Below are 14,279 nucleotides of genomic sequence, written 5' to 3' on the forward strand. Positions count from 1 at the left end.
ACGTTGAATTATTTGCATATGGCAGCAACAGCACGGGACAGCAGCCCTTTTTTTGTGTGTCGGCAGAGATCCCTTCTTTTTTGTTGGGTTCATACTTTTGCGGCCATTAACAAATTCAATTAACACTCTGCATACGACTGAGAATTTTTTTGTGATTTTCATTACCATTTTCCTTAGCAGATCCCAATGTAAAATGAAAACCAAACTCATTTTTCTGGCAGCCTGCTGCTGCCGCTGGTGCTTCTGCTTTTGCTGCAATTGAAATCCCAATTACGGCAGCAGCTTCACAATTGAATAATCTCGAATCGAATCCAATGGAAGCAGAAATAAAGCCTTTTGCCAGGCATCCGCATCGTTTGTTGTCGATTAGTGCACAAACCGTAGAAAACAGAGAAAACCTGAAATCATAAATACCTGGGAGTTGAAGAGGGAAGATGGTACGAGTCGAGTCTGCCCTATGCTGTGGATCAAATGCGGTTTAGGAGAAAACCATAAATAAAATAGATACAATTGTTATTTCATTCAAATTCAAGAGTTTATTTTCTGCAAAAATAAGACAATTTCTACTTCGATCTTAGGCAGCGATGCACTGCTAAGGAATTGGGATAAGAAAACATATTCAAATCTATTTTAAGTTGCAAATAAATTCACAAAAGATAAAACCAGAGGTGCAGAGCTCTTGCTACCTTGTAAAGTACTTACCTGTTCGTGTATCTGTAATTTTAGTGTAACTATTTGTACTTTAGCCACAAAAGAAAAACAGATAAAACAATCAACTGAAATGGTTATTTTATTGAGACGGGAAAAATTCAAGAATTATTTCTATTGCAAATTTATGTTAAATTCATTGATATGAATGTTTGAATTCATTAAAATACATTATTAATTGGTAGAATTTTTTTGGACAGTAGTATCGTTGCAACATCTGTTCTTCCTGCCTCGCCCTGGGTATATTTAGTAAATTCCGTTGTGAGCTTATGGTTTGTCTGAAGAAAAAACAGTAGTCGTTGATCCCTGGCCTAAGAGACCGTCCTTCTCTGCTGCCTCAACAGGGTCTCGCAAGCGGCTCTCCGTTTCGAGATCCCATGTCTTCGCCCATGATTGTCACTTGTATCTTGAGGTTCTTCTCGTTGTCCAGCGGTCAGCGAATCGCCTAAATGTCGAGGGAAATGAAGTCGTCCTTCGAGCAGCCCTCGAAGTCTTCCATGTGGCACTCTTAGTGGATAAGCACCTGTTAGAGCTCCGACTTGTGTTCCTCGAATCCCGTCACCAAGAGACCAGCGGCAAAGGGACGACGATAATAACGATTGTATCTTGTAGCGAAGATTGATCATCAGATATTTCGCCGATTTGCAAATAGCGATAGGAGAAAGTCTGGGTCAGCATATAGCAGCAGTGTTTTCGCATCTGGGGCCAGACCCGCAAGGATCGTATAAATTCCGAGAGGTCTCTGTTAATGTCATGCCCAATGAACCCGACCGATTGCAGATGAACAATTTCTACATCGAAACTATAACTTTGTGAAGCATCGGATGTAACATGTGAGGTATATGTCTTCGCTTGGACAGTGGGTCTTTTCCCACATAGTCCCGTAAGAGCTTCCGCGACAGCCGTTGGATTGCATCATATTGCCATCCGTCACTGTCTCGGCGAGTGACATATACTTATGTATCTTGTAGTTGCTCTAATAATAACCTTGTTGAAACGGTGAACTGTCTCAGAGTAGTGCCTAAATACATGAGGCCAATAAATCTGTTGCTCGTTAATCTTTCCAGTATACATTTGGTTCTAGTTATATTGCATCGCGCTGCAAACACTTTTCTCCATGCACTTTACTTTTGTTAAGATTTTCCCTTTAGATAAATATGTAGCATTGTTAAGGAACGTCCTTTAACCAAAGCATGATCTTCAATATTGTAGCACAGCCATTCCTTGCGCTTTTTCCAATCGATTTTACACTCCCTTATCGATCGTTCATCCTCATGAATCCCCCCATTCAAAAAACCAACTTAATCAGGGCATAATACCCATGTACGAGTATATAAATTGCCACAGCCAAATGGCCGAGTTATTAAAATAAAGCAAAAGAGTTGGCGTTAATGTTGCATGGCCCGAAAAAGTGCACTCTGCGAACGGAAACGGAAACGAGCGCGTGAAATTCCAATATGCTGCTTACACTACTGCATATGCATAGAGTTCTGTCGATCCCCCTGCCCATCTGCATGGAAAAAAACCAATTTCAATTTGTTAACCATTTTTTTATTCCCAATCAAATTTATTACACGGCATAACACAAACAATAAAAGAAAAAAGGGAGATGGTTGCGTACGGAGGAGATGGAAAACAAATTCGCAATCGGCTCTTATTTTCTTACAAAATATATGTATATCCATCCATCCATGTGTGTGTGTGTGTGTGTGTGGGGACTCCTCCACTGGCTCTCTCTCTCTCTTTCTCTCTCTCTATTTCATCATATGTATATGAAGTATATGTTTGCAGGACAATTAAAACGAGGCAAACACAAGGCTACTTCTACACGGGGATGGGAGGAGGGAGAAAGAGAGTGGGAGTGTGAGTGTGAGTGTGAGTGTGAGAGCATATGACGGAAGGTGGTATAGCCTGGAGGCCAGCCTGGCCCTAGTAAATGGTAATCAAGGCAAATCCTCCATAGAGCACGGCACACGGATAGGCAATCAGCATCTGTTGATGGTCCATGGAGAACGCTGTGGCGAACAGTTTCGAGGCCGATATGGCGCACCAGAATATGGAGATGCCGCTCACAATTAGGCCGAGTGTGCCCCTGCAAAGTGATATGGTAGAGAGAGCAGTTGAGATAGATGAATGTATGTACGGTTATGGGCAGAGGAGAGGCAGGAGCCTCTACGGCAGCAAGAGCCAGCCAGAGCCCCCATAGATATAGCGCCAAAATCAATAAACAATGCATATGCATGAAGCAGACGGTAGAAGCGGCGAAACAGCAGCAGCATAGGATAGGATAGAGTATACGAGTGACTGAGTGTTTCATAAAAAAATAGAGGAAGAAAAGTGAGTGTGAGTGCGGGTGCGGGTGCGGGTGCGGGTGTGAGTGTGCGCGTGAGTGTGTTCGAATGAATGGGCAGGGCAAACAAAGACAGCAGGCGGCTGTGCAAAGGATGTGCAAACACAGTCCCACTACAAAGCCCACAACGGCCACGAGAGTGCAGGGAATGAAAAATTGATATATAAGCGATGTGTTCGGCCTACCTACGGGAAACTACTACGAGTACAATGCAGGGCGGCCAGGATGATGAATATGCTTGTAGACATTTGTCGATTGTGACCTAATCAAATCCCAAGATAGTAGCTCAAGTTGCAGCAAAGTTACGTGCAGTGTTGCAATCAGACTAAAAGCAGTAATGGTTTCTTAAGCGACTGATTGTATTTTATAGCATATTCAGAGTTTGAGCTAAGAGAAAACATCTTTCAAGATTATTTTGTGTTCTAGCTACTGGTAAAACCCCCAACGTCTTATTTAGCGCTAGGCACGCTTTTTGAATTGTAGAGCAGTTCAACAAAGCAGTGCACATGTCAGATACGGCACATGTAATTTGTTCTTGCATTCTCGGGCATTCTCCTTTGCATTTTTCGCTTATGCTCGAGTCTCGAGTCGGTTGTATATTTGTGAAATTCCATTAAAGAGTGTTTTCTATTTCCCACACTTCTGATTCCATTCTTGTCAACAGTTATAGAATTTCCTAGTGAAAAGTATTAACAAACATTTACCCCACCCCAAATGTACACTAACTCTCTAAAAAACTACTTCAAATCCCCTCTTAGAAACACACATTATCGAAAAAGGCAAACACTTTCGTCAAGCTACTCCAAATGTGCCAACAAAACACTCAAACACCATAAAATCAAAGAAAGAAAAAAACAGCCTTAATATGTTGACATTTTTTGTCTGCAACAAAAACATTTCAGTAAAGTTCAGAAAAAAATGTTTGGGAAAACTTCCCACAACCTCTTGGAATATTTACTCAACGCTCAATAAACGTAAAAGTGTAAGTGCGTTATCCCTAGATTATCTGTGCCTAGTTTAAGGCGGAAAGGTTCTTTAGAAGACTATATTTAAAATCATAATCTTTGAGTAACCAGAAATCGATTTCTTAAACCAAAAAGCGTATGAATAATCCCCCAATATGTATCAAAGGTTCACATATATTCCGTGCCCCGATTCCACGCTGGCGTTTAATGGATTGCCTCTTTGTGGTCTCAGCGGCTCAGCTGTCACCTGGGCGGCGGCTCACCCTGTCAGCCTCCTCCTGCCGCTGCAATCTTTGTGCAACTTTATTTGCCTGTGACATGGTTCCATGTGGAGCCAAGTGATTTTTCGGCCCCGTCACAGAGCTTGTAGCGCGTAAATGGTACCCTGGCCTAAAAACCAATCAAAACAATACTAACCCATCTGGGGGTATAGCCCATGCAGGACCAGTCCCCCCCTATAAAGGATAACTCGACTGTCTGTGTAATTTTTGCGCACTTTTGCATCACCAAACAAACTCAATTAAAAAAGTCTGTCTAAAGGGAGAAAAAAACGAATGAGAAGGGAATCGCAAAAATATTTACTGTAAACTTGCCTGGAATTCCTATGGAGAGTATATGAACATCAACGCCAACTCCCACCCTCTACCCCTTTGTCCGTCTCTCTCTCTCTCTCTCTAGTGCACAGATACTCGGACATACATACACATGCATGCATACATATGCAGAAAAAGTGCAGGCGCTTAAAACCAACAAATAAAAAATGCAAGCAAACAGGCAACCAAAATGGCAATTGCACGGGGCAGTTGGCAGTTGGACAGTTTTTTGGGGATAGGAGAAAGAGGTGGGGAGCGGGGTTCCTCGGAGGGGTGAGGGCTACAGCGGGGACGGGACGGACAAAATGCTGTTGGTGTCGAGTAAACCCGAGCAATAGTTGCTTTTTTACACGCTTCCCAGCACCACTTCCACTGCGCCCCCCACACCACTCGGTTCTCCCTTTGGAGGACTGAAATTATGACGTGCCAAAGGGGTGGGAGAGCAGGATAGAGTCTGGAACGGGGGGAGTGAGAGCGTTCAGTGGCAGGCAGTGGCAGGCTCCCACGCGTTCCCTCGCCAGAGGAAGCGCTAAAAACTCACGCAGCATTTGCGTGTTGCTCCTCTCGCATCGTCATCATAAAAAGCGAAACGAGTGAGTGGATCGCCACAAAAAGAAAAAAACACTAGAGAGATGTGTATAATCGTGTATTCTGACTAAAGGATACCCACTTACTTTGACCTTAAGTACCTCTTGGACCCATGCGACTCCAAACCGAAGCCTGTTACTCGAAGTTGTGAGGCAGAAACGATCCTTCCGCCCAACCAACCGAGACGCGCTGCCCCATGACGCGCGACGTGTACATGCAGGATAGATAGATATCTACCTGTTACACCTTATCACACACGACTACAGCATACTCTCTTAATGGAGCGTTTACAGGGTAGCAGACAAAACAACGACTAAAAAGGAAGAAGAAGTGCAGGGAAATGGAGAGTGTAGGACAGAGAGAAAACGGATGAGGAAGAGGAAGGGGAAGTGGAAGTGGATGGAGAGTGAGATGCGAGCACGGCGAGCAAGTGCTGGACACATATTTGAAAAGGAAACTACGTGAACGAAACTCAACGGGTGGCAAAACTGGACACGGAACGTTAGACAGATGGACACGGGACAGCCACCCGACCAACGGGCCCCCTCAATCGTTATCCGCCTCATCCTGCTCCTCCGTGTGCCCGCCCCCTCAGGCAGTACCCTGTTCTCAGCGCGAAAATTAAACGGCGCACAGTTGGCGTTATTTTCCCTTTTCCCTTTTTTTTTGTTTTTGTTTTTGCCTGTCTTGCCTTTTGCCTTGGCTTCAATTGGGGTCCGGGGTCCCTGGACCATGGTTTCATGGGTTCGTAGTCTGTAGTTTTGTTAGTTGGTAGCCCCGGAGTCCACTAAAAGCGCAAATTAAGTTGGCCACTCTTTTTTTTATATGTACCATATATCTGTGAGGGGAGAAAATACTACTAGATATGTACTAAGTGTGGGTGGGTGTGCATCTCTGGCCCAAAACTGCAACAAAATTAAAAACCTAAATTGTGCGAAAAGAAGCAACGGAAATCAACCAGAAAAAAAAGGTTGAAAAGAAGAAGTGTTTCGACTCCGGGGAGTTTCGATAAAAAGGAACCCAAAATGTCGGGCAGGAAAACGCAATGAAGGGATAACGTTCTATTCATAATTTAAATGCGCAAATTAAGAGCAATAAAATAAGAGCTGAGGCCAGACATCGCAGAACAATAGAGATAGAGCTCTGAGTCCCCTTTCTGCATACAATAGAACTTGGTTCAATTCAGAAAGCAATTTCCTTTGAATTTCAGAAACTATACAGAAAATAAGCATGAATATCTTATGAAGACTAAACTTTATAGTTGGGTTCTGTTTATTTTGGCTGGCTGGAAGACTATTAACTAGTAATAAATAGCAGCACACGGCAGGTCCTTGCTCCTTTTGCTCCAAGATTTATTCTTCGACAACCGACAATTGACAAAAAATGCCAAAGAGAATGCCTGAGAGCGCAAAAACAAAATACATGTCGAGTGCCTGACGTGTGAACATTGCTACATCCATTGATTTCTTCTACATGTGTGCAAAATTTCCCACTCCATTGTCCCCAGGTCTTTCTTTGCATTTCAAAGCACCCAATCACCCCCATTTCGTTATTGATACATGCCCGCACTCACAATTAATAACCAACAGAAACTTGCAGCTAAAATTAAACTAAACAAAAACCAATAACAACGATAGAACTGAACGACGGAGGCTGCATCCACAGACGAGGCGGCATCAATTGAACAAATTTCAACGGAACGGAACGGATCGGATCGGAAACAGAAACGTGATGCAGTCGCAGCTGGACGGGCTTAGGCAAAAGTTTGTAATTACAGGCCACAAACAATGAGACGACTACGACTACGACGACGACTGCGATGCCGATGCCGATGCATTGGCAACTTTTCAATTAAAAACATAAATATAAACCATCAATGGGAGGTGGAGGTAGAGGGGGAGGAGGATGATGGTTGGACCGCAGCAAAGTTAGCATGCAATGGCAATGAATGAACGAGCTTGGGCTGTGCTGTGCTGTGCTGTGCTGCAATGCTGAATGGGAGAGGATGAAAAGCCAACGACTTGTGTCAACAATTACTTACTGAATGGTGATTAAAATGTTGATTCCCGAGAGCACGACCATGGGCAGCAGACAATAGCCGAGCACGGAGGCCACCGCCCCAAAGGTCACCTGCGACCGGGTGACCATCAGCGAAAGCAGACAATAGAAGAAGATGCAGCCCATCACGCCGATTCCATAGATGTACGAGAAGGTTACCTTGCCGCTCTGTAAAATGGGTAAATGAAGAGAAGTGGAAAGGTAATTGTTAGACAGCCCAATCCGAGAACAACAGAACAACAGAGTCCCCGGCTACAGTCGAAACCAATTGTAATAGTCGGGGGATATAGTGGGGATTTGTAGTCCAACTATTGTTACCAGGGAGAATGCAAGGCATTTCCATTCTATAACCTTATGTTTACTTTACCAATACCAAAAATAGTTGCAAAATTACATAACTCTCTATAAAATTTCGTGTCTAATAAATTAAATATTGAGTGATAATTTCCCCAAGTTAAAACCTTTACCGGGTTAATTACAGTTCAAATAATACAATATTCTGGTTGAACATATTTAATAATAATAATAAATTAACTGTTGCTGATTATAATAAACGACTTGAACAGAGTATACAGTATACGACTCGAAAGAATTGGCGCTGCACTCAATTCGTTTACCATATTCGAGAGCCTCAGACGATGACACTTTTTCATCGATCCCTTAACCTAATCCCTTAGCCTGGTGGACGGGCAATTATAATTGGTTTCGACTGTGATTTGGTGAGGGCGGTTTAAACTGTTTCGACTGAACTGAAAACAAATTGATATAACAAACCAGTAGCAGGAAGCCGCCAAGTGTGAGGCAGAAGACCAGTGGACCGGCCATGTCCGTGTCCTGGAGTATTTGCTGTTCGGTGCCCCGCAATGGATTAAGCACGGCCAGGGTCTGAAACGAGCCAGAGAGAAAGAGTGAGAGAGGAAAAGGGAGAGAGAGAGTAATACGATTAAAATTAGAGCAAGTGAAGGATTACACAGATGAATGGTGGATGGATTGGGGATACGGGAATACGGGAAAGAGCCATGGCAGGCAGCAGGCAGCCCAGTCCGGCCATCATCATTCACACAGCCTGCGGCAGGACACAGGACACAACACGCAATTCATTTGTTGTTCGCACAGCGGTCATAAAACGAAGCCCAAGACCCGTTTTCCAAACATTTGTTCTCTGTATGCGTTTTTGGTTTTCCTCGTTGTTTTCCCCCCTTTTGCCCTTTTGCTGTTTCTGTTGTTCCTTGTATTGTTTTTTGCCTGTGTGTGTGTGTGTGTGTGCAGTCGCAGAGAAATTTGAAAAATGGAAATTGATGATAAATGATATTGCTGACCAGCGAACAGAGCAACGAGAGAATAGAAATTGGGGGGCGTAGGGGGTTGGGGGTTGCCAAGAGCTGTCAACGCGATTTGACGCATGAGAATGTGGAGCCAGGACAGAACAGCCATGAAATTTGATATTACAGGCAGCCAGCCCAATGCCCCAGAAATAGTGGTCGATGAAATTTCTGTCGCTCTCTCGTCTCTCTCTGTCATTAGTTACGTGCGCCGGCGGTTTACCGACTACCGACTTTAATTGAGATTGAAAAGCGTTTAGAGCTAAAGCAATGTCAAAGGCTTTCTTTTCAGGTATTTCCGACTCCGATTTCGATCCATTACTATAAATTCCACTTCGTTGCTGGGACCCCAAAATCTAACCATAATTCCCTCTCATACCCTCAAAGCACCCGCTGATGTACAATTTAATTAGCATTTCATTTCGTTTTTATGATGGCACACGGACTCATTAACATTTTCATTTTTCAATTAACACAAACGTAATAAATTCCGTGCTGAAGCTGAAAGAAATGAGAATCAGGCGTACGCAAATTTTTACAAAATGGACAAAAATGCAGAAAGTTACACAGAAAAAGAAAGAGAGAGAGCGGAAGCGATGGATAGAGAGAGAGAGAGTAGCAGAAAAAAAGTGAGTGAGCAAAAGTTTAATTAAAAACACAAAAGTTGTTTTATTTATTTAAAAACAACTACGCGCGCAGGGCAATGAAAAAATATGTCTTCATTAACGACAAAACAGCAAGTGCAACGACAACAAAGCGCACAATGCGAAAAAATATGTAAAAAAAAAACAATAGAATTATTACCCGAAGCGCAGAGGGAAAAGGGAAAGCAAAGGGGAGCCGCGCTTGCAATAAATACAAAAGCGAAAATGCAAAAACATTTAAATTTCAATTAAAACGGAGCGCGGCGCGCCAATGTGAAGTTGGCTGCGGTAGAAAGCTCCGCTCCTCGGCCTAAAGTGGCCAGGGCTGCCATCCCACTCCACCCCAAGAGGCGCAATCACAGAAGCGGAGCGGAGCTCCCAACTGTGATGCACAAATTAGAAAACGGCAAAACAAAGGAGAGAAAATGCGTAAAGAAAGAAATAGAGAAAGAGGAATTATGCAGTTGGTGGGAAGTAATTGTCCAACAAACAACAAAGTGGGGCAACCTCAAAGCAAGCCGGGGGGAATTGCGCGCATAAAATATGCAATTTGTCTCAGCATTCAAGATTTCTAGTTAAAAATGCGTTCAACTGCACATGGCAGGCAAAGAGATTGGTTGAAAGTGACACGGTCGAACAAGGTGGCCACGAAAATTTTAAAGTGAGCTGTGGTGTGGGCTCTAGAGACTTACATACCTTTTGGAATATGTGATTCGGATTAATGCCCAATTCTGTAAAAAAAAACAAGAACACCTTAAGATGGGCAAAAGTACACTGGAAAATATGGATCTCACCCTCGAGTAATGGTGGTTCATCGTCAAATTCGTTGCCGGTGCCAGCACCGCCGGCTGCTTTGATAGACTGATCCTGTCCATAGCTGTTTTCCGTGTATGCTGTGGGATCGTAGAAGCCTCCCAGACCCTGGGCAGGGGGATTTGCATAGGCGGCATCGTAATTGGGCGGCACAGGGGCCTGTGTGTTGTCGAATGTTTGGAAATCGCTGCAAGCAAACGAAATAGAATCAACAACGCGGATGGTCGTGACGGGGCCGAAGCACACATCAACACTTACAGCTCCTGTCCGAATTCCGGCATATCAAAGTTGTAGCTGGCATCTGGAGCGCCATAGAAGTCATTTGGTCCACCAAACTGAGACATTGCACTTCAATTTAGGCACTACTTGAACTCAATATTTGTGAAATAACAAAAATAATAAAGTGCCACACGTCACGACTAATATTTGCTGTCCAAATAATTCGTCAGTATATTTACGGTATATTTCTGAGAGTCAGACCGTATATTTCACACGTACATCCGCAGTCACACTGGCTATCGTGGATAGTGTCAAAATTTAATTATTTGCAATACAAAATTGATTTAAAAGCTGTCATTGGGATTAGCTGAGCCACTATGTCGGAGAAGAAACGTACGCGTCGTCGCAAAGATGTAAGTGCTGCCCAAGACAAATCTGCGTCTTAGCCAACGTGTGTGTGTGCCACAGTTCAATTGGCGCGCGCAGAATTTTAGTTGAAATTAGAATAAAAATCAAAACCAAACTCGTTTCATATTTGTAACATTCATAATACATTTTTTAATTCATAGCTCCATTTGCAACACACACAAGTTATTGAAATAGTTCATCTTTGGTAGAGTAGAGGTACATGCATTTGGGCTACTTAGTTATTGCGTTCATTAAAGGTCTATAATAATATATGTAGGAATATATAATATTATTATAATTTCGTAATGTATTCAACTCTTTTCTTGTAAATGTTAGTTTTGTTTCGTAGATTTTTCACATAATGGGGACAACGAACACAAAAGTCGATAAAGTAATGAATTTTCTCTAACAATAAATAGCTGCGAACTATAATTATTTATCAACATAGATAGATTAGATTATACATATGTATCATTATATGTATGGCATTTTTAGTAATCGTATATCTGGGGCTGGCTTCCCTTTTTTTATTTTGTCTGTATTTGTTTTCTTTTTGCGCTACCGACTAATTATTGTTCGTCTTGCCTAAACTTGTCGTCGTCTTTGTGTTTGTTTTCTCATGTGATTCGATTCCAGAGGATAAACTGTTTAACTTATAAAATAAACTGGGGTCTCAAATATCTTATTATGCATTATGTATATATGACTAGATTGAATGGGGGGAAGGAATTCGAATAAAAACCTAACTTTTTGGTTACTTATTTCGTCCGGTTTTCTTTTTTGCCTTGCTCTATTGATTGTTAATCCTGTTTAATCCTCCAGGTTTCGGAAGGCCTGCTGTATATCCTCGTACAACTGGTCGTAGTCCGCTTTGATCTTTTGCTCGCCATCCTTCAAGGGATCCTAAAACACGCAGAAATACGTTTTAATGGCTTGCTATTATCAGAAATGTCTTAGCAAAGAGTTTACCTTGAATTTCATTGAAGACAACTGATACATAATGCTGCCCATCGATTCACGAATGGTGTTCCATGTGATTTTGTTGTCCGACTGAGCTGTCGACTCCACAGAATGACGGGCCGTCTCGTAGAAGGAGAGTATGTTTCGCAGCATGCCCACAGTCTTGTAGAAGGGACACACGCGATCGTATGGCGAGTATGAGTTCTGCTGCAGGAAATCGTCCTTCAGCAGCTTGGCCACCTCCAGCGTCACCTTGTCGGTCTCGGCCAGCGATGCCTTGCCCACCAGCTGCACAATCTCCGAAAGATCCTCCTCCTCTTGCAGGATCTCCTTGACCTTGGTACGCAGTGGCACAAACTCGGGGAAGTTCTTGTCGTAATAGTCATCGAGGGCCCGCATGTACTTCGAGTAGGAAATGAGCCAGTTGATGGAGGGGAAATGCTTGCGCTGGGCCAGCTTCTTGTCCAGACCCCAGAACACCTGCACTATGCCCAGAGTGGCAGAGGTCACGGGATCGGAGAAGTCACCACCAGGAGGCGACACAGCACCGACAATGGAGACGGAACCCTCGCGCTCGGGGTTACCCAAGCACTTGACGCGTCCAGCGCGCTCGTAGAAGGTGGCCAGACGGGCACCCAGATACGCTGGGTAGCCGGAATCGGCAGGCATCTCAGCCAGACGACCTGAAATCTCACGCAAGGCCTCGGCCCAACGGGAAGTGGAGTCAGCCATCATTGCCACATTGTAGCCCATGTCACGGAAGTACTCGGAGAGGGTGATACCGGTGTAGATGGAGGCCTCACGGGCAGCCACAGGCATGTTGGAGGTATTGGCCACCAGGGCGGTACGCTTCATGATTGATTCGGTCACGCCATCGACTTCGCAGGTCAGTTCGGGGAAGTCCCGCAGCACCTCGGCCATTTCATTGCCTCGCTCGCCGCAGCCGACGTAGATGATGACATCAGAGTTGGAGTACTTGGAGAGGGCCTATGAAGAATGGGGAAGGATATGGATTCAGACAAAGTCTTTCGAGGAATGAGAATCCTGAAGCTCTCACCTGCGAGATGACAGTCTTGCCGCAACCGAAGGCACCGGGGATAGCGGTTGTGCCACCCTGAACACATGGGAAAAGGGAGTCCAGGACACGTTGGCCTGTAAACAGCGGATGATTGGCTGGCAGCTTCTCGGTGCAGGGACGGGGCTGTCGCACCGGCCACACTTGCAGCATCGTGTGTTTCGTGATCTCCCCATCGAACTCCGTCTCGAGGACAATGTCTTTCAAATTGTAGTTGCCCGCGGGGGCAATATAACGCACTGTTCCCTTGGCCCGCGGATGCACGATCATGCGCTGCTTTACGAGGGTGTTCTCGTGCACCACACCGTACACGTCGCCGCCGGTGATGTGCGATCCGACACGTACGTTCAGTGGATTGAATTCCCACATTGTCGTGCGGGACAATGCCGTGGTGTTTACGCCCTTGGGGATGTATATGGAGTTGGTCATCACACCGATGTCCTTCAGCGGTCGCTGGATGCCATCGAAAATGTTGCCCATTATGCCAGGGCCCAGCTCCACGGACAGAGGCTTTCCTGTGCGCAGGACGGGATCGCCGACAGTCACGCCAGAGGTCTCCTCGTACACCTGAATGGTGGCCATGTCGCCCTCCAGACGGATGATCTCGCCCACCAGCTCGTAGTAACCGACGCGCACCAGCTCGTACATGGCAGAACCGGACATGGCCTCGGCGGTGACGACTGTGAAGAAGGAGACACAGCCGCAGCATCAGTAAGGGGTCAGTGGGTGAAGGACAAAGACAGTGACGTCTTACCAGGTCCCGAAACGGCGTAGACACGACCGTACTCGGACTCGCGGTCCTCGTCTTGGAATTTCCTCAGGTTGGACATTGTCGAGGTCTTTTGTGGCTCTTCAAATGTAACGGTCTAAACGCTCGATCGCTAAACAAAGGCAAATGGAAATTCGATTTTCTTTATAAACAATGCAAACACATTTTCCCGTGGCCGCACGAGAGAAAATCCCAGATGGCGCTGCTGTGCAGAGGCCCCCAGTGAAAATCTTCACACCCCCGCAGTAACCAACCATCGATTTTTCAATACAATTTTCACGCATGTCTCACAGTTGGCATTCATTTGGTCGAATTTAAACAGTTTATTTTGCCTTTACACGCATTGTCATTATTTTCAAACTGTTGCGCTATTATTATTTGTTGTTCCTCTGATAGTTTCACTATTTTTTACTGCTTAATTATTGTATATACTCACAATTTGTTTAAGCAGTTATCAATGAAAAATCTTTTCAGTGTGACCGCGGACTTATCGCTAAAATATACCGTCCGACCCTCAGAAATATACCGTCTCATTTTAAAAATACACCGTAAATATACTGACGAATTCAAGTTCTAGTTTACATTTTCCTCGTTTTTGATATTTCGTGGAATATTACTAGCTACATTGAATAGTTAGCCATGCACACATAATTTTATCCGATTAGTGAATCTATTATCTAATTGAGTGGTTTATTTTAAGCACTTGCTTTTATGGAATTTTGCGTAAAAAGAGGTTTTAGCGAAAATGGTCAAAGCATAAAACGTAAGTGTATATGGAATTATACGTCATTGTTGCTGGCGAACAAG

The 14,279-nt window shown here is 44.2% G+C and overlaps 2 protein-coding genes across 2 annotated transcripts; both read right to left on the reverse strand.

The window, feature by feature from the left end:
- Positions 1-2,237: 2,237 nt before the first annotated feature.
- LOC108163260 (protein YIPF5) lies at positions 2,238-10,489 on the reverse strand. Its single transcript, XM_017298430.2, has 6 exons — positions 10,300-10,489; positions 10,023-10,228; positions 9,925-9,959; positions 8,037-8,147; positions 7,246-7,430; positions 2,238-2,800 (listed from the first exon to the last, which is right to left on the reverse strand). Exons 1-6 carry the CDS (start codon positions 10,383-10,385, stop codon positions 2,638-2,640), a joined length of 786 nt encoding a protein of 261 aa, XP_017153919.1. The 5' UTR covers positions 10,386-10,489; the 3' UTR covers positions 2,238-2,637.
- A 463-nt stretch (positions 10,490-10,952) lies between these two features.
- LOC108163259 (V-type proton ATPase catalytic subunit A) lies at positions 10,953-13,991 on the reverse strand. Its single transcript, XM_033393061.1, has 5 exons — positions 13,909-13,991; positions 13,458-13,584; positions 12,686-13,383; positions 11,638-12,615; positions 10,953-11,571 (listed from the first exon to the last, which is right to left on the reverse strand). The coding sequence occupies exons 2-5, from the start codon at positions 13,531-13,533 to the stop codon at positions 11,479-11,481; spliced, it is 1,845 nt and encodes a 614-aa protein (XP_033248952.1). The 5' UTR covers positions 13,534-13,584; positions 13,909-13,991; the 3' UTR covers positions 10,953-11,478.
- Positions 13,992-14,279: the final 288 nt, after the last annotated feature.

Source organism: Drosophila miranda, chromosome 4 (assembly GCF_003369915.1).
Source record: "Drosophila miranda strain MSH22 chromosome 4, D.miranda_PacBio2.1, whole genome shotgun sequence".
Taxonomy (NCBI): domain Eukaryota; kingdom Metazoa; phylum Arthropoda; class Insecta; order Diptera; family Drosophilidae; genus Drosophila; species Drosophila miranda.